Source organism: Erithacus rubecula (genome assembly GCF_903797595.1).
Source record: "Erithacus rubecula genome assembly, chromosome: 14".
Lineage (NCBI taxonomy): Eukaryota > Metazoa > Chordata > Aves > Passeriformes > Muscicapidae > Erithacus > Erithacus rubecula.
In genome coordinates, this window is record NC_136666.1 from 12,212,671 (window position 1) to 12,238,380 (window position 25,710).

The following is a 25,710-nucleotide window of genomic DNA, read 5'->3' on the forward strand; positions in this document are numbered from 1 at the left end:
TTTTGCAGGTTGATGGCAGCTGATCTTTAAAGATTTTGGAATTAATTATATATATGATTGTTCTTATTTTGGTAAGCATGTTGGTTTAAGCCATATAATTCAATGATAAATGAATCTTATTGGATGCAAAAATGACCATGGTTTGCAGTACATTGCCCAGCATCCCACAGAATTTTTACCTACTGCTTTTGCAGCATGCTGGATAAGGCACAGCAGTGCAGGAGAGATTTTGGAATATTTGTTAGAATTCCAAGACATATTTATGTACCTGGTTTACTAAGATTTGACTAAAAGCACACAAGTTAGAGCAGCAATTCCAAATTTGGCATGGAGAACGACAGTGTACTTTGTTGTTAGCATTTCAATATTTCTTTTGGAGTAATAGTGTGCTTCAGTGCTAGGCCATTTTCCAATCTGCCAGGTCTCATGAAGAAGGTGACTTCCTATTTATTGGCTGAGCAGACATTTATTATGTCACAGCAACTTTCAGACAGATGAGAGTGTTGTCTGCAATTCAGTGTTAGCATGGGCACTGTGTAGCTCCAAAGTCCTATTCATTAAATGTGGTGCTTCATGTAGGAGGAACTGGATATCAGCATGGAAAATGAGATGTAAATTCAAAAGGCTTTATTTGCTGTTATTTGTTTGCAATCACTTCTTTCTGAGTCCAGGGAACATGAATGAAAGATGTTTTCTTGTTTTTTCTAGATCTTGATGAATGTGCAACAAAGCAGCACAACTGCCAGTTCCTTTGTGTCAACACTATTGGGGGATTCACTTGCAAATGTCCTCCTGGATTCACTCAGCACCATACAGCCTGCATTGGTAGGTGATGTGGGAAGATAGACACAGATTTGGGATTTATTATTGACCCTTACTCCAGCAGAAAAGTAGCAAAGAGGTAAAATCATCTTCCTGAGGAGCCAAGTGGAAACACAGGCCAGATTCTGATCCTAATCCCACCAGAAATGCAGAGACCCCTTCCTCCTACCTTCCCTTGCTTTCATAATCTATCTTTGAATTTTGCACTTGCAAGAACCAGGCAGTAAAAACACTATAATCCTTGCCTTATTTTTTTCTTGGGCATTGAGCAAAAAAATAGTTCTATTTTTCTTTTTGTAGCTCATTGAGTTCATGTCAAGGCTTCTTGAAACAGCTATGAAATAAACATTTCTGCAGCTGTCCTCTGAAGACATACCCATTGGGTACATGGAAATGTTAAACTAAACTGCTTCCTCCCACAAAACACACTTTCTGCTCTGCAAGCTGTACCCTGTTTCTGTGTTAGTTTGATGATCCCATGATATTGGTGTGAATTTGGAGGTTTTTGGAGACCAGAACATCAAACTCCTTATTCTTGGTGAAGAAAAGAAAGCTTCCCATCTTACTACTTTTGTGTTTCCAAATTCAAAACAAGGCAGTGTAAACTGTCCTGTAATGCAAAGGAGAACCTGGGAGGGCAGTGGGACACTTGTGTTACTGATGTGCCTTTACCTCCTGCCACAGCCTTTCCATCATTAGCATGGCCAAAGCATCAATGTTGAAATGTCAGCTGCAAACTAACACTGAGCTTTGGCTTCCCTCAGACAACAACGAGTGTGCTACTGAGATCAATCTTTGTGGGGCAAAGGGCATTTGCCAGAATACACCAGGAAGTTTTGTTTGTGAGTGTCAACGTGGCTTCTCACTTGATCAGACTGGGCAGAGCTGTGAAGGTGGGTACAACACAGTGCATTTCACTTGGCCTTCTCTTGCTTCCTCAGTCTTCTTTCTTCTGTCACCCAAGGAGGGACCTATGGACTAAGCACCAAAATCTACAGAAGGATCATGTGTAGGTTGAAGTGAGGGGGGAGTACAGAAATTTAGCAACAAGACAATATTTCTCTCTGTGGGCCAGAAAAAATTGATATATTACGGGATTCTAAGGATTGGGAAGATATTTTCTGAGGAGACGTAGCCTGGAATGTTTTAGTTTAAGTGTCATAAGTTCAGTGAACTTCTTTTGAATCATGCATAGATTTCTGAGGGATTCAAGGACAGGAAGTCTTACACATCTCCAAGGAGACCTGCTCAAGAGAGAGTTCAAGGACTGTAGACTTATTCCTCTGGGTCTTTAGAGCCTTCTCCTGGGACAGAGTTTAGGTTGTTTTGAAAAGAGGTATCCTGGGATTTTTGGGTTGGATGCCTGGGTAAAAGCAAGGGTCTGCTGTGGAGCTGGGACCCTTAGGAAGGCATTAGGGATCCCATATACAATAGCTTTCTGCTGTCTGCTTCACAGCAGAATGCAAAAATGAAATTTTTTGCTGAATGTGAGAGCTTTTCCTGGTGTTCAGCCATGTATTACTTGCTGTGGAGCCACAAATCCAAACCCAAAAGGCCCAGAGTGGTCAGGTTTTTGGAAGATCCTGAAATATTCCTATATATGTATGGTAAATGAATATATATGATTATTTGTAAAATGTTTTCCAAATACAGCATAATTTGAGCTTCTCTCCCAGAACTCAGAGTGTGTTTCACCCTTTTAGATGTTGATGAATGTGATGGCAACCACCGGTGTCAGCATGGCTGCCAAAATATAATTGGAGGATACAGGTGCAGCTGCCCACAAGGATATCTCCAGCATTACCAGTGGAACCAATGTGTTGGCAAGTCACTTTTGTAAATTCATACATTAAAATGCATGTTACTTTTATTAGCAGCAAGAAGTGAAGGGCAATGGTGCCATTTGCCATACTTTTTTTTTTTATTCTAATTTGCTAAGTTCAGCAGAGTTTCATTACAAGTGTGGTCTCCTGTTAAGGCAGAGTGGGTATGAAGCACACAGGAGCCCATGTCCTGATTCAAGAAGTGTTTAAGCACAAAACTCTCCTTGAGGCTGCTAGAGGTTGTATAGACTTTGAGGAAACTTGTGTTACTCACGTGTTTTGTGGTCTGAACAAAGGAAATCTTACTCAGCTCTGCAATGGTCTCTGCTTGGACAAAGGTCTGGTCTAAGAGTGGATGGTAGATTGAGCCTGGCACTCTCAGAACTACGACTTTGGATTGTTAAATCATAAAATTCAATTTCTGTGGAATCTGAAAAAGTGCAGCACTGAGTTTTGTGAAACATCTTGGCTGTTCCCAGGTCTTCGTGGGTGAAAACATTTAACTAAGTGTATTTCCAAACCAGTTGTACACTGATATTCCACTTTTGAGGCCATTGCCTACTGTTAGGTTTTATATAGGGAATACCAGTATGCATACCAATGTGCATTTCAAAATGCATAAGCACTGAGTACTTGCACCACTGAAAGAATGATGCCAGCCTTGGCACCAAAAATACTGGTTCACCCAATAATTCACCCAGGAAAATTCTTCTGAGAGCCACAGCTGGGGCAAGACTCAGCCAGTACTTCCATCTTCTTGGACATGGGGCAGTCCAGGCAGAAATGCAAAGCTGCAGGAAAGGAGATTTGAGCCTCTGTGTCCTCATGGCATTTCTCCTTCCTGCTGAAGCTGTGCATGGCAGAGGTGTGTGTTACAGAGCACAGGAGAGCAAGGCTGGTGCCTGACAGTACAGCTTGTGCAGTCTAAGGGTCCCAAAACTTTTTTTTCTTAATATTTCTTTTTTCTTCAGACACTCATCCAAAATATGGGAATTAATCTCACTTGTGTTCCCTTTCTTGCTGCTGTGGAGCATGGTGAAGTGAGCATATCTGCACTTGGTGCAGTAACTTCCTGTGGCCCAAACAAGCATTTATGATGTTGGTAAAGTTGCTGTCAGGTGTGATAAACACTGAAACATCACTCTGAGTTAATGGCAAACCCTTACAGGCCCTGGGAATGCAGGATTCAGCCCCAGGTTTGAATACCTTGTGGTCTCTACATGTACATGCTGTACTGTTTGTAGCTGTATATTCTTAAGATACTTATCTGGACCTCCTGGGTGTACCACAGGGGAAGAATCCATGTGCTAGGTTTTTCCGTGACAATTCCTTCATATTCCTTGGCAGTCCCAACTCTGCAAACAGTTTGTGTCTTTTTTAGCCTATTTAATGAATCGTTCAGGGATTTTTTATGTTGCTGCAACACATTTAGATAATCACTGAAGAATGCTTTGGTTCCTCCCATGTCTTGTGCTGTCTGTGACTGCATCCCCTGCCCAGGCACTTCCACAGTACACCACATCGTGAATCAGGCTGCAAAGACATTGCTTTTAAAAAGGAACAAAGAGCCACATTGTTTGGAAAAAGATAATAATGCTCTGAATTAGTACTTATTCTCCTGTCACCTGCATGTTGAGGTCAGGGATGCTGCTCTGTACTTCCCAAATGGAGTTTCTTATGTGGGTACATACCCACAATGTACGTATGCATTTATCACAGAAAATGGGGAAAAATAATATTCAGAACTCTTTGAAGCAATTTGCCACATCAAACATCAAAAATCAGACCAGCTATTTTTCAAAAAGTAGCCATTTTCAGTAAATAAGCCTAAACTGGCCTCAAACTCCTACAGTGCCACCCTTAGGAAGTTTGGAAAAGGACTGATTCAGAATATAGCAGTCTTTTGTTTCTACAGCTGCTTTTATTTTCCTTTACTACTTCCCATATCTTACCTATGTGTAATATTTAAATGTGAATGTATAGGGAGGAATTTTGAATGTCTGGAAAAAGTGTCAGAGCTTGATTCCTTACTCTTTTTCCTCTAATGTTGAATAGCCTGTGAATGAGGGATTACTTGACCAGTTAGCTGTGCGAAGTTTTATTGTTCTCAGTTATTTCTGGGGGGGGAAAAAAAAGCTGCCTTCTTTGTTTTGGTGCATGAGCTGACATGGAACATCTTCTGTAGAGTAGCCCCAGTGTTGCTGTTGTGTGGCTGTAGCAATCTCCTAGGGATCACTGCCCCAGCCAAGGGGGAGGAGCAGTGCAGTTGTCTTTGTCCATCTGAGCTGGAGCACATTCAGTCAAGCATGACCTGCACAAGGGAAGGGCTGGGCTGTACCTGGGTAAAAGTTAATGTGGTATATTCTGCTTCTTTTCCAGATGAAAACGAATGTCTCAGTGCACACATTTGTGGAGGAGCATCCTGCCACAATACTTTGGGAAGCTATAAATGTATGTGCCCTACTGGATTTCAGTATGAGCAGTTTAGTGGAGGTTGCCAAGATATCAATGAATGCGGTTCTGCACAAGCCCCGTGCAGTTATGGTTGCTCAAACACTGAAGGTGGCTACGTCTGTGGATGTCCACCTGGTTACTTCAGAATAGGACAAGGGTAAGGGATTCTCATTTTAAACTAACAGATACCAAGGGAACATCATCCACTCCTTCCTTTGCAGTGTGGAGCAGCAGAACGAGGGGGATTGTCAGCAGTTAAAGTGGGATAGGATTGGGAAGGTGCTCAACAGTTGGATACACCTACTCATTTTGGAGATTTTGGGTGGGGGAGGGTGTGGGGAAAGGTAACTGTGGAAAGGGAGGGGTTTAATGCTTGAAACTGAAATTTGGTCAGGGCTACCAGGTTCAATCCTCTATTTTAAGCTACTGTTTTCACCTCTCCTGCACACCCCAGCAGCCTGCCAAGTCCTCTGAGCTTGGCACTTGGGAGCTCACACTCCTTGCTGTGATTCACTTGTCTCCTTAAAGAAGAACAAAACAAACATTAATAATAACACCCCCTACCAGCTGCAAAAAGAAATTACATTATACAAGTGGTTTCACCTGCTGGTTGGAATAACAACTCTGCATGCTCTTAGGTTCTTATATATTCTATATTCTTCTGTGTTTCAAATTAGTATTTTTTTTTTTAATAAATGTCTGCTTTATCAATAAAACAAATTTTCCCTTGGTCCAGTGGGCATGGTGGGGCTGTACATTGTATAGGACCAAGCAACCCAAATAGAAAGCAGAAAGATTGTGGTTTAAATTTTGTAAGCGACTAAAAGCTTTGGGATGCATTATGAAAAATCTCACTTTTCATATTTTTCAGCAGTTGTTGAAAACTGGTCTCTTTAAATGTATTCCAGGCTGGATAACAGAAATTGCTAACAACAACTCAGAGCTTAAGCCTGTGTTTTTAAGACTGTTAAATACTGGCAAGTCTCTCTTGGGCAAAAACCCATGAAGGCAGATTTCTTGAAATAAAGAGTGGCCTCATTGTGATTCTGTGAGAATTTTGTCTGTTGACTTTAGCAGAAATTTTTCCTGGGAAATGAATGCAACATAATTGCTTAATTATTTATACTTACAGTCCCCCAATTTCAGCTTTTGATAAGATCTGTGTCTCGCTGGAGTTAATTTTGAATTTCTTCCTTAGACACTGCGTTTCTGGAGTGGGGCTAGGCAGAGGTCAAGGACAAGAGCTTTCACTCAGTGGAGAAGTAGATGACAACTCCCTCTCTCCAGAAGCTTGTTATGAATGTAAAATCAATGGCTATCCCAAGAGAGGAAGGAAGCGCAGGAGCACTAATGAAACTGCAAGTGAAGCAGAGGTAATTGACCTTTCTGTGGGGAAAGGGTTTGTGTCTGTCTTGTGAATGCTGGACTCAGAAGGATGTGTGCCAAGAGAAATCCCTCAGGAAAGATCTGCACCCTAAAGTTGACTAAAGCTAGTTTTGGATGTTATGTAGTGTTTTTATCTCAGAAGTAATGTAGAGCTTCCCTTGCTTTCCAAATGAAAATGTTCCAGCTTGTGCTGCTGTGTGAAATGTTACCACCCAGTCAGAGGTGAAGGGCGAGGCTGCTTTTCCAGAACTCTGCTGCACCTGCAGGCTGCCCTGGCTCCACGCTTAACCCAAATGGATCTTGCAAAGCAGAAAATCCCCACTGAATTGCTGTGGCTCCCTCACAGACCCTGCTCTCCTTCACAGCTGTTCTCTCAGCCTGTGGCTTCCCTGGCAGAGAGGAGGAGTGTGCCTTGTTTGCTCCCTTTGTGGAAGCTGCTCAGAGGCTCCCAGCACAGAGGGGCTTCATCTGTCAGGCAGCAGGGCCTGTGCACAGAAACTTCCAGTGTGTCTTGGGCTCCTCTTACCCACATAGGGGTGATGAAAAACTCTGTACTTCATCCTGAGGAGTCCTAAGCCCATAAGAGTGGATTTGACAGATGATGTTACAGAACCTCCTTTTAAAAATTGTTGAATTGGTAATGAATGACCTGGGCAAGAAACACACATGGGCACGTGTGAAACACTCTCTGACAAAGCCAACTGACATCCCTTGTTCTCGTGCAGGATCAGCAGGAGCTGGAGCCACCAATCAGTCTGGCCAGCTGGGACGTTGAGAAAGCAGCAGTGTTCTCCATCAACATCTCGGATCTCAGCAACAAGGATCGCATCCTGGAGCTGCTCCCTGCCCTCACCACACTGACAAACCACAACCGATATTTAATTGACTCCGGAAATGAAGACGGTTTCTTTAGAATCAATAAGAAGGACGGGATAAGTTACCTTCATTTCACAAAGAAGAAGCCAGTGCCTGGAAATTATTCATTACAAATCAGTAGTATTCCACTCTATAAAAAGAAGGAACTTAATCAGCTTGAAGCAAAACATGACAAAGACTACCTCAGTGGTGAGCTGGGAGATAACCTGAAAATGAAAATTCAGATATTGCTTCATTAATTCATCAACCAAAGACCAAATAATTAAACCAAAGATAGATAGGTAGGACTGAATATTCCTCCCAATCAGATTCTCCATATCATAGGTACAATCTTACATACATGAGTACATTTGTATGAACAAGCACTATCATATTATTATATAAACAAGGTACAGGATGAATACATGAGCTCAAAACTACCATGTTCTCAGGCTTTTATATGTAGCTGAACTACCTTGATATGTTGAATCTTGAAAACTGGGACTTTTATCATTGGAAGTTGGCCACTGATGCTGAGACACGTCATCATTTCAGCAGAGGTACAAGAATGTGCTTTCAACTGATGGACAGCTCTATTTTTGTAATTCTTAAATTGCGCTTCTCCAACTACAACTTACTAGGTCAGCCATTTATGATATCCATTTGGTGCTAGTGAATTTTCAACCTAGATTTATAAATGCACTGTAATATTTACACAACTTAGAAGCCAAAATTGCCATTATTCAGTCTAAATACTTCAATCAACCAAAGTTAGCTCAGTAGTTTATCTCAGTTATGCCTATAATACATTACATGTAAATTAAGTGTGTGTATACTGTAATCATGCTATTTTTATCAATGAAGCATTTGTAAACTAGATTAATAATACCCTTAATGTGAGGGTTTGTAATGGTGCTTATAAGACCAACTACTTGTTAACTGTATACACAAACCTGATGATAAAGTTTCTGTGACTTGCCAAAATGCACTGAGGTCAGTGGGGACCATTAAACATTCTCAAAAGTCAGATGACAATCAGTGCCATCCTACACGATGACATATTGTAACATGTCAAGAGTACCCATAGTCATTCATATCAACAAGGGTTCAATGTCATAAATGTCACAATAAAACAGTTTTTTTTTTTTAGTTTATTCTGTGGCCTTGTGTTCTTGCTAAAAGTGTGATAAACTGCATTCTTACATTATCAGTAGGGTTGTCTTTGTATCTGTCTGTGTGTCCAGGTGATTCCTTCTTGAAGAAGCTGCTGCTGTTCATTCTTCATGCAAAGAAAGAAGAGAAGAATTTTAGAAACATTCATAAATCTTCATAAACAGCAGTGAACCTCTCTCAAGTTGCTGTCTGGTTCCAGAAAGGAAGTGAGAACATTTCCAATGACATGACCTGAGTAGTCCTGTCAATAAGTAATCTGATAGTCAAAACATGCAGAAGTGGATGTTAGATCATTAGACAGAAAACACAATCAAAGTCTTGTTTGCTAAAACTGCCTTAAGATATTCCTTTGTCTTATCCTCTTATCCTTCAACAGTTACTGTCATATAACTGATAACAGAGGAATAATCCAATACCAGAAGCCATCACAAGTTGCAGATGGGTTTTAATATCAAGTGAATTACTCAGTGATGTGGGTGTTCTTGTATATGCAAATGCCATGGTGTATCTTTAGCAGCAGCAGCAGAGCTTTGTACTGAGGTGTGATGCTTTAAAATCTGGAAGAAATAAGTGCTGAAACTGCTGCTGGGACAGCACTGTAGTTGATAGAGGGAAGATATATTGAGCTATAATAGCTTTGGAAGGGAAATGTACTCCTATAATTCACCCCAAATTGTATTATTGCTCTCTGTGATTTTTTCTGCATAACAAATATAACTATATAAAAAGAAACTTGTCCACAGGATTACTTTGATATTTGTATTAGACCATGTCTGGATTTTATTTATTAGTGTGCCAAAATGATGAACAGTGTATTTTTTCCACATGTTGCATAACTATGGTGAGATATAATCAGAACTTTAAAGTTGTAAATGGCACTCTTATATCAATAAGTTGGGAATGATTTTTAGTGCCAGTGTGCATGATTGTATAGTTTATAGGTAAGTGTACAATTTAAGTATTTTTTCTCAACCCCTAAACACTGAGAGGAACTGAGAAGGATGATTTCAGAAAGACTTGTCAGGAGTCTATCCAGTAGAGTTGGTTTACATTTAAGCTCTGTGTAACACCTTATGTTGCCAAAGGGTCTTTGACTGTGTTCCAGCAGCCCCAGTGTTGCCCACACAGTTCTGCAAATTGCCTTTGTTATGCTTCAGAAACAAGAAATCTTGACAGTAGCTCTTTTAGTCATTTTAAAATGGAAAACTCAGTCTTGCTGTACCAATCTGCACATAAAAATCCACTTTTTTTGTACATTATTAACTTCTCTCTTTGCAGCAGTACCCTTTAACTGATATATAATTTTTGCTTCTTGGTTTTAGTTGCTTTATGTGCATGATCATTTCCAGTTGTTTGAATTTCTGCAGCTTCCTTGGCATCTCAGTGAATCACAAAGGTTGCACAATAACATTGCACGAAACCTGCAATTAAAAAGTGGTTTGTAACTTGCAGTGTGATTTTGAAATAATCTGCTGTACTTCATTTGATAGTGGGAATGACTCTAAGCACTAGACAGACTAAAGTAGAGGTCTTTCTAAATGTGTATCCTTTTTCAATTAAAGGATATTTTTCAAATTCTAGGAAATAGCAAAATGCTTAATTATTTGAAATAGTGTGGCTTTCCTCCACTGTGATTGTGCATATGACTCTGCATAGATGATTGCATGGATAATAAATCTAATTTTTGGTTAATACAGTTTAACAAAGATGGCTTGTTACTGTACACAGCAAATCATTCTCTTATTGTGTGTTGTAACAGTATCTTGTAAACTTGACAGCCCCCGTGTATTTTGGCAGAACACCACTGTTTCCACAGTCTCTCTTTTAAGCTGACTTTCAAAGAACCCCAAGTATTTGCTTTCTTATGGCAGGTCTTGAAGGGTCATACTCAGGTTTTCTGTAAGATAAATATTCTATGCTGTGATTCAAGTTCAGCTCTGTGCTTTGGAAGAGCTAATCAGGTCAAGACTCCTCAGCACAGACAGGCCTGAGCTGTTTGGAGAGCAAGATGCCACAGTTTGTGTGCAGCAGCTGCCTGTACCTCCCTGGGCCAAGTTTGGCACTGCCAGTCTCTGCCAGCAGCAGCACCACAGGTAAGAGCATCACAAGGCACCAAACCTGCTGCTCTAGGCCAAGTTGGGGGTGGTGGCACTGGCATTGCAAAAGCTTTCTCACCACTTCTAAAAATTGATGTAAAATGAATGGCTACTTGAAGCATTAAAGCTTCACAATACTCTTGTGGATCTGATGGTCTCTGCCCAAATTAGCAGGGTTAACAGCTTATGTTGTGCTGCTGTTTTCTGAACAGGCACCAGATGAAGAGGAGAGAGCTTCTCTTGCTTCACTGTGATGAAAAAATCTTGTCTTTTCAGTTATAAGGGAAGCCAGAGTTCAACCCTGAATGAGGCTGGAGCTGCAGGAGATGTGCACCCCTCTCAGTGCCCCCAGCTGCCCAGTGCCAGGTAGGGCAGGAGCTAATGGGACACACCAGCTTCAAAAACCTGGGACATCTGAACCCACAATCTTGTCTACTTCACTCTTTCCCCAGAGCAAATCTTGCAGCTTTTCTGCTTGCAGGAGTGGCCAGAAGCTAAGGCCAAGATATGATGTACACCAGATTAATCCAGTAAATCTGGGTTGGCAATGTCCTACCAGAGTAAGCCCTCATGTTATCACAATCTTGGCAGAATAGCACTTGGCTAAAACCCTTGTGTTTGGAAAATCCCAGAGCTTCTCATTGTTGCCTGTGGCCTGAGCATGTTGGATGCCTGCAGAGACCTGTGCAGCCCCTGTGTGAGCTCCTGTGGTTACACAGAGCTGTGTGCAGGGTTCTGTGTGCAAGCCCCATTGGCACTGCAGGTCTGGGATGTCTCATGCACCTGCAGGATGGTGCTGGTTCAGAATGCTGTGAAAACTTAAGACAGGGCAAGGAGATAGGTGTGATTTGGGGCAAAATATACCATCACTTACACCACTGGAGATGTGAATGACTGTAGAGGTTGCAGTAGGAACAAGAGAGAAAGCAATAGGGAGAGGACAGAATGCTGCAGTGCTTCAGTGGCCCCAGGAGCCCCAGTGCATGTTCTGCTTCACTCATGTCTGCTGGTCCTGCACAAGCCCTGGTGCTTTGTGCTCCTGTGTTGTCCCTTGCAGGTCCCCAGGTGCGTGCTGCAGGGCCAGCAGCTGTCCCCACAAGGTGGGACATGTCCAGGCTGCTCTGGGAGCAGGCAGAGGCACTGCTGGTGCCAGGCTGGAGGAGATGGGCAGCAGGGTTCTGGTTGCAGCCCCATTCAGTGAGCACTTCACCAAGGCTGGTGCTGCTCCTGGAGACTTTGATCCCTCTGGAGCAGGCTGGGTGTTCTGGCTTGCCTGAAGATGAGACCCTCTTTCTGTGCAGCAAAAATGTTGAAGATGTCAATGACTCCAGCTCTGACAAATTCCAATAATCTGCTTCTGTTGTCCTTAAAACTTGCCAAGTATTTCACACCCTCATAACAAATGCTTTTGAGGAATATCACACCCAAGCCAATTTCTCAATTATGAGCTTCCCATTGAGTTCAGAAGAGGAACCTTGGGGCCAGAGAGGTCAACAAAGTGTTTATTTTTGTATTTTGGGCTCTCCTTCCTATTTCTACTGTGCCCTGCAGCAGGAAGTGTCTGTGGAGACCCAGGCTTCCTGACCAGTGGGAGAGTTCTGGCAAAGCTGGGCTGCAGCCTGTGCTGGTGCCAGCCAGTCCAGCATGTGCCATTGCAGCTTGTTCATGCACAGCCAAGTCCTCAACCTGTTTAGAAATGTGCACATAGAAATGTAGATGGTTTTGTCTGGACAGTCCAGTCAGATACTGTATCTTGGTGCTTCCAGGCCAGTGTCACACTGTGAGTCTTTGTTAAGTAGCCAGGAAGGGCTTTTCCCCTTTCTTGGGCTGGACCTTTCCCTTACACGTGGCAGCAGCACTGGCCCAGCCCCTCCCTGGCTTGGCTCTCACATCTGCAGGTTTGTTTGTTTATGACATTCTCTATGGCTCCCAGGGCTCTAGGATGTTCCTCGCTACACCCTTGTGAGGTTGAGATGTGTTTGTCATCCTTGTTTTACAGGACAGGAACTGAGAACCAGATGTTTTGGTTTGGGACAGCTCACAGGCAATGACCATTCTGCCAGGAGTAACTCCAAAGTACTGAGGTGTCCTTGGAGAGGAGGACAAGAAGCCACAGGGGCTTGTCAGCCATGACAGCCCCAGCTGGCACACAGCCATGGGAACTGCCCCTCTGCACTAAAATGCATCTCAGATGGAGCTTGCTGAAGCCCTGCCACTCCCACACTCCTCAGAAAGCCAGGAAGGAGCATGACCCCATGCCCTAGCACGGAGCCTCTGGAGTCTCTTCCCTACCCAAGGATGCTGCCACTGCAGGTGCAGCCACACCAGTTTAAAAAAACACAAACAGTGTCAGTTCTTGGTAATTTACTTTAAAAAAAAAAAAAAAAAAAAAGGGTAAGTATCCAGACCAGCAGGCTGCATGGAGATAATCAAAAGTGACACTGCTGGTGAGCAGGACCTGGGCTCTGCCAGCCTGCCTGGCTTATCTCTCCAGCTGCTGGATGAACCAGCCCAGAAAATAGGGCTACTGCCTGGTTTTCTTTGGAGGTTGATTCTTTATCTCTGTGATTTCTGTGTGAGGTGCTTCAGCAGGGTGATTTTTTTTTTTTTTTTTTTTTTTTTTTTTTTTTGAGTTTTAGACAACCCAAGAGAAATTATTTTTTTTAAGCAGCCCATCTGGGGCTGAGTTTGACTGTAGTTACAGTCCATTACATGATTGAGCTGGTGGGCTCAGCAAGGTAGGAAAGCTGTCTGGACTTGTCTGTGTGTGCTTGCAGCTCTGTATAAATGTGTTGTTATTATAATTATATACTAGAGCCATGAGAAATGTCTATAACCCAACCCAAATCAGGTGAAACTCCCTTGGTTTTGGGTTTCATTACAAACTCAAGACATGGGCCAGGTTCGTGGAGGTTCATGAACCTCTCTGAAGCTGGGCTCAGTTTCAAGCATTAATAGGCCAAGTTTCAGGCAAATCTAGGCCAAGTTTTGAGTAAATTTAGAGTAAACTTTAGGTGAATAAAAAATGATTTATGGTTTTAGGTTGAAACTATACCAACCATGGACTCTTTGCTTGGTTTCAACCTATAACCAGGAAATCTTGGCATTTTGGCTGAGTTTCACTTTGGTTTTGAGTTTTAGGCCATAAAAACAAAACAACCAGAGCAAAGAGGTGAGTCTCAAGACAAATCACACAGAAAGTGGTTTGCAGTGTGGGAGCCCTGCACTGCACTGGTTACATGCCTGTTATGCTGCACCAGCACTGAGATCTGTTCCCCCAGTGCAGGTGATGCTGTGCATGGTCTGTTTTGGGTTCTGCTGCTCCACTAGACCATCCAAACAATTAATCCTTCCTCAGGTTTTTAATTTGAAGTTGCATGTGAAGTCCACTGACTTCAAGTTTGCCTTATGCAACAAAGATCCACTCCATAAGGTATGTTTGCATTTTGAGGAGTAAATTCAGCTAACAAGGGAATTAACAAGTAAGTTCAGGAGATGAGACCAGTGGTCCTTATGCCCATATTGCTTTTAAACATGGCTCACATCCAGGAATATAGTGTAGAAATGGTCTTCCTACCTGAAATGCTGAGATTCACAGTGATGTGGTGCCAGTTCTCTCAGCTGAGAGGTGCCCAACATGATTATGGGTCTCAGCTTCTCAGTAGTGCCAGCTCTGCCATAGCACAGATACCTTAAAGATGGAAAAGAAGAGACCTGGTCTTTAAACCAAGTATCATCTGTACGTTCCATGGTTTAAGACAGAGCAGCACCCAGCAATGGAAAGGAGGAAAAAAAGCTGAGAAAATCCACTACACGTGTGCTCAGAGCAACAGAAAGGAACCAAGAAACAGAACTGTAATTCAAAAGTTCACTCTTCAACAAAGGCAGCTCTGTGTGAATTTGTCTGTTATACATTTGCCCTCTAATATGATTATGTCATTTAGGAGGCAGAGTCTACTACAGATCATGTTGTGACCCATACATAGGCAAACTCCACACTCCTATATCCCAAAATATGCTGAGAACAAAAGTGTTTTCTGCAGCACAGATAAAACCATGGGAGGAAGTTGTGGCTCCCAATGTGACTGCCAGGCCTGGGTTGAAGGCCAAGTCTGGCAGAGTTGCACAACCCTCTGGTCAAACAGATCAACTATTTGTGTTGGGCTCATTTGTGCTAACCAACAGCACAGTCTTGAGTTCCCCACAGACCAGCCTGGAATTTATTTAAAAAATAGAGACTTGGTAAAGGATTTATGCAGGGGGACCTCCCCATCAGCCCCCTCAGCATTAAATATCTCATGTCCTGCATGATCTTGAACAAAGAGCAGTCCTACAAGAGAAGCAGCTGAACACTGTCTTTGAGCACCAGCTGGGAAGGAGGGTAAAAAAATAAGAAAGTAATGCTGTCTTTGGTGTCAGCTGAACCCCCACCCTGAAAAATCTGCAATTAACCAAACATCATTTGCTGCCAGTCTCAGCAGTGCCACCAGCCTGTCCCAGCCAGACACACTCTTCAAATCTATTGCAACAATCAAGCCCTGAATGATAAATCCACTTAATCTGCCACATTTGAGCTGCTGTGATCTGTGCTAAAGCTGCTTCTTTATGGTGTGTGCTGGTTCAGCACAGTCACGTGTCAGTGGTACCTGTCTCTGAGCAGCAGAAGCAAAGTGCCCAAAGTGTCCCAAGGCTGTCACAGAGCTCTCTGGAGACAGCTCCTGTGCAGAGACTTCAGCCATGGGCCTGCAACCACTCAGGTCATTAATGCAGAAATGGCATTTTCAAGGCAGCAGCACAAAGGTGAGTGAAGGACCTCCAAGTGCCAGAAAGAAAATACATATGCATGGAATTATGCTCTGTGTGGGGTTAGATCCTGACACTAGCTGTTGTCCCTTTTTATTTACTTAAAAATGAGAACAAAAGTCAAATCCAAGGGTTATTTTGTGTTCCATTACTCTAGATTGTCTAGATCTGCCCTTCTTGGGTAGATACCTTTATCAGAAAGTAGGTTTGTTGGAGGATCACTCTGCTTATGCTTCACTGCTCCAGAAATATGTCACCAAACTGATCTCTTGTGACCCAGGGTCCTGCTCAGAATAGTTGAATTATATTTATAAAAGTTAAATAAGAAAGATGATGTTGATCAAAGTAATATAAACTATGGCATGGAAAATGAATTTTGAATGAAATGCACAGATAAATCATTTATCCTCACCAATACCCTCTCTCTGTTTCTTATCCCAGTAATTGAGACCATGTGTTGTGCTGCAAACAATAACTATGGGAAATTACTCACAATTCTTCCTTCATAAACATGGGAAATGAAAGTGATGGGAAGTATGATCATCTTCATTTTTTTTTTATGTTAACAGCTCTAAATTATTAGGGTGGGAAGAAAATGTCAATAGAACATAAAAGTGCTTTGTATAGTGTTCACATTTGCTCATACTTTCAAATCCACTGTGGCTTATTAGTTCATGGGAAAAATGACAAAAAGGAATAAAACCCAGAAAATGAATCCAGTGTCAACATCTTGCTTCTATAGTAACAGAAACTGTAACTTGTGGGTAAAGAGTGACAATATTAGGAAATGTTTGTTGGGCAATTATGGTAATTAACCCCCTCCTTTCCCCAGTACATCCAGCCTCCCATCAGTCTGACACATTCCTACACATTGAAGAGTGCCCAGTGCTCTGTGCTGCTCCTTGTATTAAAAGTCTGGAGCTAGTGAGGGCCTTAACCTCTCTTTCAAGAGTTTATTGCTCAGCTTAAAAAATTCTCCCAGGGCTGAAACTTGACAGAAAAATGTCTCTGCCTGGGAGGAGTTTCTGTTCAGAGTTTGGTTTGAATTAGTTCATCCCTTTTCCACTTGCAGTAGGACAATGGAGCAGGATTCCCTCTCTCCTTTTTTTCTTTTTAAATGAAGTGACCATCGTGCCAGGGCAGTACACATGGCAGGCAGCACTCAGACACAGTCCTCCCTGCAGCTCTAGCACAGGGTCAGTGCTGGCTGCTGCAGGGGCCTGGCCCTGTAACAAGCCAGGCTCATCCCTTTGCAGCTGCACCCTTGGAGGGTGGCTTCAGCCAGCTTTGTGCTGAGCCTGCTGAGGGCCAGCTTGGCCATGGTGCAAGATGGCAAAGTCCAGCCTTGTTGCTATTGCTTCAGGACCCAGCCCACTGCAAGGCAGAACCACCTAGGCTACACCTCCATGGGACTTTGGGCTTTTTCCAGAGCTGGGCTCTGGTTTTGCTCCTGTGGTGGAGGCACAAGTCAGTCCCACTCAGCTGCAAACTACAGTGCAATATTAGCTTGGTAGGTTTCCCAGATGAAGGGCTTGGCACAGGGAAGCTGCTCTCTGCAGACCTTGGCCTGAGCCAGGGGATTCATTTTAGAAGCAAAAGTGCAAGATCTGTTACACTTCTGCATGGGCTGCCTGCAGGGCTGGTAAATCTATTAAAACAGTCAACACTTTATGAATGAATTCTGGCCCCACCAAAGTCACTGGCAAAACTCCCACTGATTTCTCTGGAACAAGATTCTCAAAGTGCCCCTGGGATCTCACCCATGTTCAACACAACCATCCACACCTCCAGCAGAAGAAAGGAAAACAAAGAGCAGAGGAGAGCCCTGGTGCTTCCTTAGCTGAGCCTGTGTCCTGCTCAGATGGATGTGCTCAGGTAGATAAGAGAATACAGCTTTGGCAGTACTGACAGGCCTGGGTGTGAGATAGGTGCTTGCAGATACTTTGGCTCAGAAGCAGAATTTCATAGGTCACTGGAGTTTTGCTTTGAGCTCCTAGAGGGTCAGAGCATAAGTAACACACAAATAAAAATTTTTATGTATGGACATGGAAAGATGTCCCACCCACTCAGTAATGCCTCAACCCAGTGCCAATAATTCAGCCCCCAGAGTCACTTCTTTGTGTGCATTTAATTGACTGAACAGCCACTTGCTATCATCTAGAACTGCTTATAAAATTAAATGTTATTAAAAATAAGAGCAGACAAGTTTGCCAATGCTTATTTCAATAATGATGCTGTTCTTGCCACTCCACAGATCTGAACTGCCACTTGAGAACTCAAATGACCCATAACTTCACATATTTTATCCAGCTATAAATTCAGACAGTTTCATTAGCTGGATCTGGCACTGTGTCATAATTTGTCCACCTGTTTTACAACCATTTAACTGCCTCCTGCTATTACACTTTCCTATCACCCCTGCACCCGACCTCTAGTGACATTTTGCCATCTAGCTGAGTAAATTAACAAGTAAGATCAACTAAAGAAGTTAATTGCAGTTATGTAAGAACTATTTCCAGTGGTTTCTTGTTTTGCTAACTATCCTGTATCTTACCATTTGCTAAGCTGACTTAAAAGTTTCCCCCATTATTTTATTGAAACAATTTTCTTTTCTTTGATAGCTACTTTAGAGTTGCCCTTCTACTGATCACAGGGGAGCTCATCTCTAAACTGTGCTGGGGGATTTCTGATATATGGAGCTCTTTTAATATTGGAGTGGGGGTTCAAATCTGAAATAAGAGCAGTCTGGCACCCTAAAGACAAGACTTTTATGTCTAGGAAGGGCCAAGGTTCAGTCAGGTCTAGTTCCCACAAGTACATTCAGTAGTAGCTCCTTCCTCCTTGCTGCAGGTGAATACAGGTGAATCTCATCCTGCTTGTTTTCATTCAGGTGACAACTAATCCAGTCTCTCCTTGTCTGCCTTCTTTCCTGGAAGGCATTTATGAGCTCAGCAGCTGGTTGTTAAATAATTACCTCTTCCAAGATTAATTTTTTTTTACATATGCCACTAAGATGAATTTTGGTTGCAGACTCAATAAATTCATTTTAGATGAAATCATAAGCATTTTCATATGAAAAAGATAAAATAATGTAATGAATGCAACAGCTAGCTGGAGAAAAAAAAGTTCTAGGACTGCATTCCTCACTGATTACTATGCAAATCAAATGATATGAACGATTGCTGGTATTGCAATATCCAGAGAAGTATGATCTGTTGTAAAATAACTTTCTAGCTTAGATATTGTGGTTTAACATTTAGAAAACTCTTTTCAGAAAACAGATTACTGCAGAGTGGATTAGCAGCTCTACTAGAGCCCAGACAGACTTTCAATGAACTCTCCCTACTAGCTTCCCATCAATGAACTCAGTCAGTCATTTATTCTGCAGTCATTTGCAGATTATCACCAGGTACTCATGCTGGTGCACAGAGGAGTTTTGGGTGGGGCACTGAACAACCTGGTCTAGTGGACAGTGTCTGCCCATGGCAGGGGGTTTGAACTAGGTAATCTTTATGTTCTTTCTAACCCAAAGCATTCTATGATTCTGTGACACTGGCAATTAAAGGTAGGAGACTGGCTGGTGCAAACAGCTGCAGCCAATAATTGTAGCCTGTTCTCATTCCCCTGCTTCCTCAGGGTTTGTAGCATTGCTGAGCTGGTGAAAAGGACATGATCAGTGTGTTCAGGGTTTTAAAGTACTGAAGTGGTAAGTTCTGTTTTCTCTAATCTAACCTGTTGTTATAGATGGTCTCTAACCCAGTCTCTCTTTTTGGGTTATGGGTCAGTTTGGTTGCTAAAAGACTATGAGAAGTAACCCAAGAGTCATGTGAAACTTAAGTTTAAGGAGCAACTCAGAAGATCCTTCTAGCTTAGAAAAAAACTCATTTGGTTTTTCTAAGACTGAAAGGATTTCTCAGGAAAGTTTTATCAGTGAGGTATGTGGGGGGACAGGAGTTGCTTTTGACTGCTGCTGCTGCTTAGTTTGTATGCTGAAAACACTAAGGGAGAGGAAGTGAGAAAGATACTCCTCAGTCACAGTAAGGCAAGCAAAGCTCTGCAGAGCCAGGGCCCAGCTGCTCCCCTGTCCTTGGCCTTTCCCCACAGCTGGGGAAGCACCCGTGGTACAGACATCACTGGAGATTTTGGAAGGCCTTGTCTAGGGTACATCACTGCAAATTAAAGGTAAATTCCCTTTTCTTTTTGTACTGTTCGTGGCTGGCAGATGTGAAATTTTTCTCATTTGTGTTGTGATACTGAAGGACAAATCACCCCCTCTGAAATTTAAGCACTCAGGCTGCAGCCTCCTGATCCTTGATGACTGTTGCATTAGTCAATTTGTGGCTAGCCCAGTAACTCGATAGCAGTGAATTATGTAGTTATGTGGGAACTCTGGGTTTTGGAACAGGCAGATGTTCCCAAGCTCAGGCTCAGCACTGCTAGGGTGTGTCATCTGTGTGAGATCTTTAGTGGAAATAGAGAGCTGCAAAGCCACAGTCTCTGGTGCTTTCTGGGGCACAAAACACAGCAACAATATTACATTAAGGTAAGAATGGGAACACACAGAACTATTTCAGCACCAAGAACATTTATCTGTAGTGAGAGACTGTTTGGTAACAGAATGCTGCTGCCTTCAGACTTCAGATTTACTCTGGAGAGTAAACTGAATTATGATAGAGCCAAGAAATCAACTGCTAAATTCATGAGAAACATTCAGTAAGATACCAACATGGCCTTTAAAAAGAGCATCTTAAATGTTACTAAGTGTCAGATTCTGTTCTGCCTTCCATATGTGTGCAGTATGATTCACTGAATATCAGGAATACTGGCCTGTGGTGGACCCTTACAGTCAGCTTTCAATTCTGGAGGTTTTTCCACAGGGCCATTCTGCAGCACATGGGAAGGTCTGGATTTTAAGATATTTTCCTAGGTCACATAGCAGGGGTATGTTTGTCTGTGAATTCCAAGAGATACAATAGTGTTGAGGTGTTCTATTTTATACAATAGCAAAAGTGTTGGCTTTCATTTTATGCTTATTGATGTAAGTAAACACATGTGCTTTGTAAGAAGTGCTTGAATTATTGTATGGCTGTGTCCAAGGCTACCATATCAAACATGTCTTTCAGAGCCAAGATTCTTGTCCAAGAACCCACCCAAAACTTTACTGTTGAGGTATGAAGCAATAATGGAACCCACTGATTCATCTTTTGATGAAACCAAGAGTGCCCAGTATTGCCCAACAGAAGGTTACATAGGGCCCTAATGAAGTGTTTCTCTTGCATAAAAGAGAACAGATGTGGCCAATCTCATGAGAAACTGAGCTGTGACCTGCTGTGAGTTCCCACTGGGCAAAGTTTCCTTCTGATCTGAGAAGTTGCTCCAGCTGAGTCAGAATATTCCTCTGGTACCACCAGTCCTCCAAAGGCCAGATTTCTAGATTCAGATCTGAGTTGCTGTAGGCTACATGCTCCCATATTTCATCTAGTTAATGTATTGGCAAAATATCTTTTGGCTTTGTGAACTGTTGGAAATCTGACTGCTGGCTGACAAACTCGGCTCCAGGGACCAACAGAAACTGCTCACAAACTGGTTCTGCCTTAGGGGCTTATGGTGTATCTGCTGTGGAGAACAAGTGACCAAGGTTTGGGTGACAAGAGAGATTTTGAGTCTTCCTGCTGTACTCTGAGGTAGAACTGGAACTGTTTTTGCTCCTTAAATAAGTCCAGTGGAAACAGGGTAATGCAGAAAGTCTTGTCTTTGGACTAATAAATGAACCTGACAAAGAGGCTTTTCTGAGGTGTACCAACTTTACAAGTGGATGTGCTATAGAGAAGAGGCTTCTGGTAGGCACAGACTAGGTGAAGAGTAGAGAAGAAATACTGACATGTTTGTTGCTGAGTGAGGATATCTAGATTAGTTTCTGCATTTCCTAATGAACCAAAGTCTTGGGACCAGGCCAGATGTGAGTTATAAATCCAAACACTATCTTGGGTAAACAGTACAATAAGTGGCTATGCAGGGTTATAACAGGGCTTTTCTGCATTGAAGTAAGCTGACAACCATTGCAATTATAATGTATTGATGCAAGTGTTTCAGGGGATCGTGGTGTTAAAGGTCAAAATAAACCAAACTAGCATGATGGGGCATGTTCCCACTGGCATTCTTGTTGCCTCTGACCCCATAGTAGAATAATTTGCTCAGTGGTATTAGTTGTGTTTCAGAGTTCTACATCAGATCTTTATCAAGTCTTCCAGGAAAGTAAGAGCACTGTGGATGTCCACAGGGCCCTCAGTATCAAAGCCACAGAAGAAAATTATAGATGGAAAAGACCTGTCAGATTATCTACTCAACCTACCAACCAGTGCTGGGCTGTTCTCTGTGCTGTGCTTTTTCCTTTCTTTGTCTGCATCAAGCCAGAGGGTTTCCACAGCATCCCTGGGGTGAGTATGATATAGGTCATTGCCCTTAGGAATAACTCTGAGCCTCCATAATAACAGAAGTATTCTATGTTTCATTCTGATCAACAAAAGTTCTGAGAGAAGGTCCCTCAGTCTCATGACTATACTGTATCCCAGATGTAATTCTATATTAATGACTTCTTGTATGCAGATCATATGAGGCTGTGTCCCACCCTACAGCTGTCTCTTTCAGTAATTATTCCTTAGACAGATTTTTGTCATCTCTCAGTAGTAAATAGTGCAGAGACTTTTCAATCAATTGCATTTCACTTGGCAAACATTCAAAATTCACCCTGACTAGTGTTTGAAGTGTCTGTCTGACTCTCATTCCTTTTAATTGTGCCAAAGTTCTTTGGCAATTTTTGAGCTCATGTCCCAGAAACACATAAAAACCCCATAATTCCAACATATTTTCCTTAGGTGACTTAAAACCACTCAACACATGTTTACTCAAACCAACTGCATTTATAGATAGAGGAATCTTTAATAGTTCCAAATGTTTTCATTCATATCCCTTGGGCACCTACTGTTGATCAAGTATAACTTTCTGGCATCTTGATCTCTTGCAAAGCAATGGTTCTGGCCAAATATATGAATTTTCTTTTTGACCTTGAGTATTGGGCATTAATGAACATGAACCTAAATAATATTTTCAGAGGGAATAAAATACTTCCATAGTTATTAAAACATGCAGTCCTCTCACTTTTCTTGAAGATATCTATGCATAGAAACTTATTGAGTTTAGACATTCTAACTTAATTGAGGATGGAGATAGTTTTAAAGCAATGCCAATACCCTAAGCATTCTGATGAGGGCTGCATCATTTCAAAATTCTCAACTGCTGAAAATCCTATTTAGCATGCAGGATAACTTTAAAGATATTAGTTATTGAGCTATGGAAGGCCATGATTAATACCATTTGGTGATTGTTTGAATTGTGCTTCACACAATGAGCAAGGATTCAGCAAAAGCCTTTGTCTGACTGCCACTTTGGCTATGAGAAAGGGGGAAAATCTGAATACCAAACATGTCTTTGTTAGCAATTCAATGTTGTTTTCTTTTGTTTAACATTTGCACAGTGCTTTATATAATAAAGCTTTGCCAGCAACAGCACCAGACTTTGGGAATATGCACAGACCAGTGAGACATGGAATGCACTTTTATCAGCAGAAGAGGCAACTTAATAGACCTATGATGGAGTTTAAGAGTTTTCTCTGGACTATTGGCAAGTGCTTTTTAGTGCTAAGCCAGGAGATTTGATCTAAGGTGTAATTTTGATTCTAATGCCTAACTTATAAGCACTTTTCTTTAGTACCAGTTAAATGCAGCTCAAAGTATTTCTCTATTGTTCATCAGAAGTGAGCAAGTTTCACATGAACTTTTCAACCTGCTATTTAATCACTCCTTAAGCCTTAGCTTTCCCCATATCTACTCCATTTGTGCAGTCACAGTATTTGTAATAAACTCTACTTATATAATTTCTAACCTGGGGTAGTGTCAACAACAGTGTCTTCATTAACTATCCTGTCATGGTTGTGATTTTGATGTGGTGGTGTTTTTGATCTGTGGCTCTAGAGGCACTTGGTGTTCTCCAATGGAGATGGAGGAGTAACTCATTTTCTGGGCAGATGTTGTTAGCACGTAACAATGCACGTTGTTGTTCACCAGCTCAACAGTGGGATAAAGCTGAGTCTTCCAGACACCCATGGCTGTGACTTTGCATGAGTTTCTTTAGCCTGAGTGCCAGCTTAAACTGATCCTATCCCTCTTCTCATCCAGCTGTTCTATTATTTTGGCAGCTACTCAAAATTTCCTGGAATAATTGCAAATGAGTAATAATTTTTCATTTAGCTTGTATGCAGCCCTGGAATCAATGATCATTTGCCTGCTGTAATAAATATCCAGCCATGTCTTGGACATTAGCTCTGTACATCTGAATAGTAAACTTTAGGAGGAGAGGGACAGAAGTAGACTCCAATTTGTTATTATTGTTATTAGTTTAGGTTCTCATAGTTTTAAAATCAACTTTATTAGCAGAAAATAATGATGTAAAAATAGGCAGGTTCTGTTGGCAAGCAGGTGGCCAGGAACAGACAGAACTGAAAAATTAAAAATCCTGTTGTAGGATCCAAAGTACCTGGAAGTGCCTGAGCTGTGTTTTTCTGCTAAGTCCAGGCTGTCCCATAAATGCTAAGTATCTCAAAGGTCATCCAAGTAAAAAGTAAATGCAAACAGAGGCTTCTTTCTCCCACACAGCAGACCTCCAGCCTGCTCAAGATACAATAGTGAAAGCTTGCCTGTTTTGACTATTAGTCAGTCTTAGCTGCCATTTGGGAAAGTTATGAACAGCAGTCTTGGGGCTCTTTGCAGGTGACCTAGGGTGGGACACAACATCTGCCATGCTTCCAGAAATATGAGGCCCTCTTTAAAGTAACTCTTAAAGCTTTTCTTGGCTAGAAACTGATAACAAAGTGTACAATAAGGAATGATTTTTGACAAAAAAGCCCAGTATCTTGCTGTTTTCCTGGTGCAGCACTTTGGCTTTACATCTGGTAGCAGCCTTCCAGGCAATTAGTTTTATCCAGTTTTTCCTGGAGAACATTTAGTAGCTTAATTGACATGATTAGTACTAAAGCCCAACTAACCAGACAAAAAATCCCATCCCAAACAAAATAACCCTCACCAAGATGAGTGGAGCTCTCTGGTCACCTCCTCTTCATGTCCAGGGACAGCAATGAGTTCTCTGTTGCTGAATCCATGATTTCCTGTCATTGTCACAGCTCCTTTTTCAGTTTTCTTGCAATACTAATGACTTAAATGCAAGTTGAGAAGAAAGGTAAGAACAGGACTGAAATATCACACTTTCTCCCCTAACAAAAGACCTCATTTTCTTTAACTGTTCTACCTATTATATGTGTTTAAGATACAGCTTGATAGATAGGATGAAGAAAAATCCTCTTGCAGAATTGAAATGGTTTGAATCACCTGTAGTGCTGATCAGCTTGGCTTGCTGCCAGCAGTAACTCCTAAATGGGAGCATAGGATAGTGAGACTGGTGTTTTTGTGTTTGCTGCTGTGAAAACCTGACAAGTGGGATTCCTTGATGCTGTCCTGCACCCTAAGGAAGGGTCCCTGGAATTTGGCAGTGAGCAGAGTGTAAGCTAAGCAGGTGGGACGGTTGTCATCAGGACTGAGGTGTGAAAACAGCACTGGAAAACTGCTGTGCTTGCCAGACATGGCACAATTAATTCAGCTGCAAAGGAAAGATGTTTCCTTCCAACTAGGACACATAGTTATTTTGTCTTGGACACTTGGAGACAACCTTTCAGAGCAGGAATCCATAAACCACAAAAATACTCATGTTAAAAGAATCTGGCCAAAGATGCTACACTCATGTCTGTTTGTTTTTCCTTTTTCCTTTTACGAAATGAAAGCAAGTGAATTCCTTTGCTACAACAATAGTAGACAAAAGATAACTTCAGTTCAAGGCCATGAGCAGTATTGATTGATACAAAACTCTTATTTGTTACAAATTATACAATACAAATGGGCTCTAAAATGCTGAAGGTTAATATAAAATTATTGCAACAATGAAAAAAAACACATCAAAATCTAAGGGGAAACAAGTAAGTAGGCTCACACAGCTCACATGTGTTTGTTTAAACATACTTTACATGTTAAAATACTTAAGTTGCTTTCTGGATGAGAGCTCTCAAATTATAAAATTAATCTGTCAGTTTTTCAGACTTGGCAGGGTAAAAGGCTTTCTTGGTGTGTTCTGAGTAGGGGAAAAGCATCACTTCAGTGGTAAAGAGCTAAATAACCACACAGTTAATGGAGGGA

The 25,710-nt window shown here is 41.9% G+C and overlaps 1 protein-coding gene and 1 long non-coding RNA gene across 5 annotated transcripts in view; one reads left to right on the top strand and one right to left on the bottom strand.

Annotated features, from left to right (window-relative positions):
• FBN1 (fibrillin 1) overlaps positions 1 to 8,487 on the top strand; it is a 144,206-nt gene extending 135,719 nt beyond the window's left edge. For all 4 annotated transcript variants that reach the window (XM_079317997.1, XM_079317999.1, XM_079318000.1 and 1 more), the window contains 6 exons: positions 709 to 825; positions 1,587 to 1,715; positions 2,526 to 2,645; positions 5,025 to 5,256; positions 6,298 to 6,472; positions 7,211 to 8,487. In XM_079317997.1, the coding sequence (XP_079174123.1) occupies positions 709 to 825; positions 1,587 to 1,715; positions 2,526 to 2,645; positions 5,025 to 5,256; positions 6,298 to 6,472; positions 7,211 to 7,600 (1,163 nt within the window). In that variant the 3' untranslated portion in view covers positions 7,601 to 8,487. The remainder of the gene's footprint in view (positions 1 to 708; positions 826 to 1,586; positions 1,716 to 2,525; positions 2,646 to 5,024; positions 5,257 to 6,297; positions 6,473 to 7,210) is intronic.
• On the bottom strand, positions 7,937 to 24,685 carry LOC306807964. The gene is made up of 4 exons (XR_013775868.1): positions 24,551 to 24,685; positions 21,765 to 21,844; positions 14,187 to 14,300; positions 7,937 to 11,902 (listed from the first exon to the last, which is right to left on the bottom strand). It is a non-coding gene; the product is annotated as an uncharacterized lncRNA (long non-coding RNA).
• Positions 24,686 to 25,710: the final 1,025 nt, after the last annotated feature.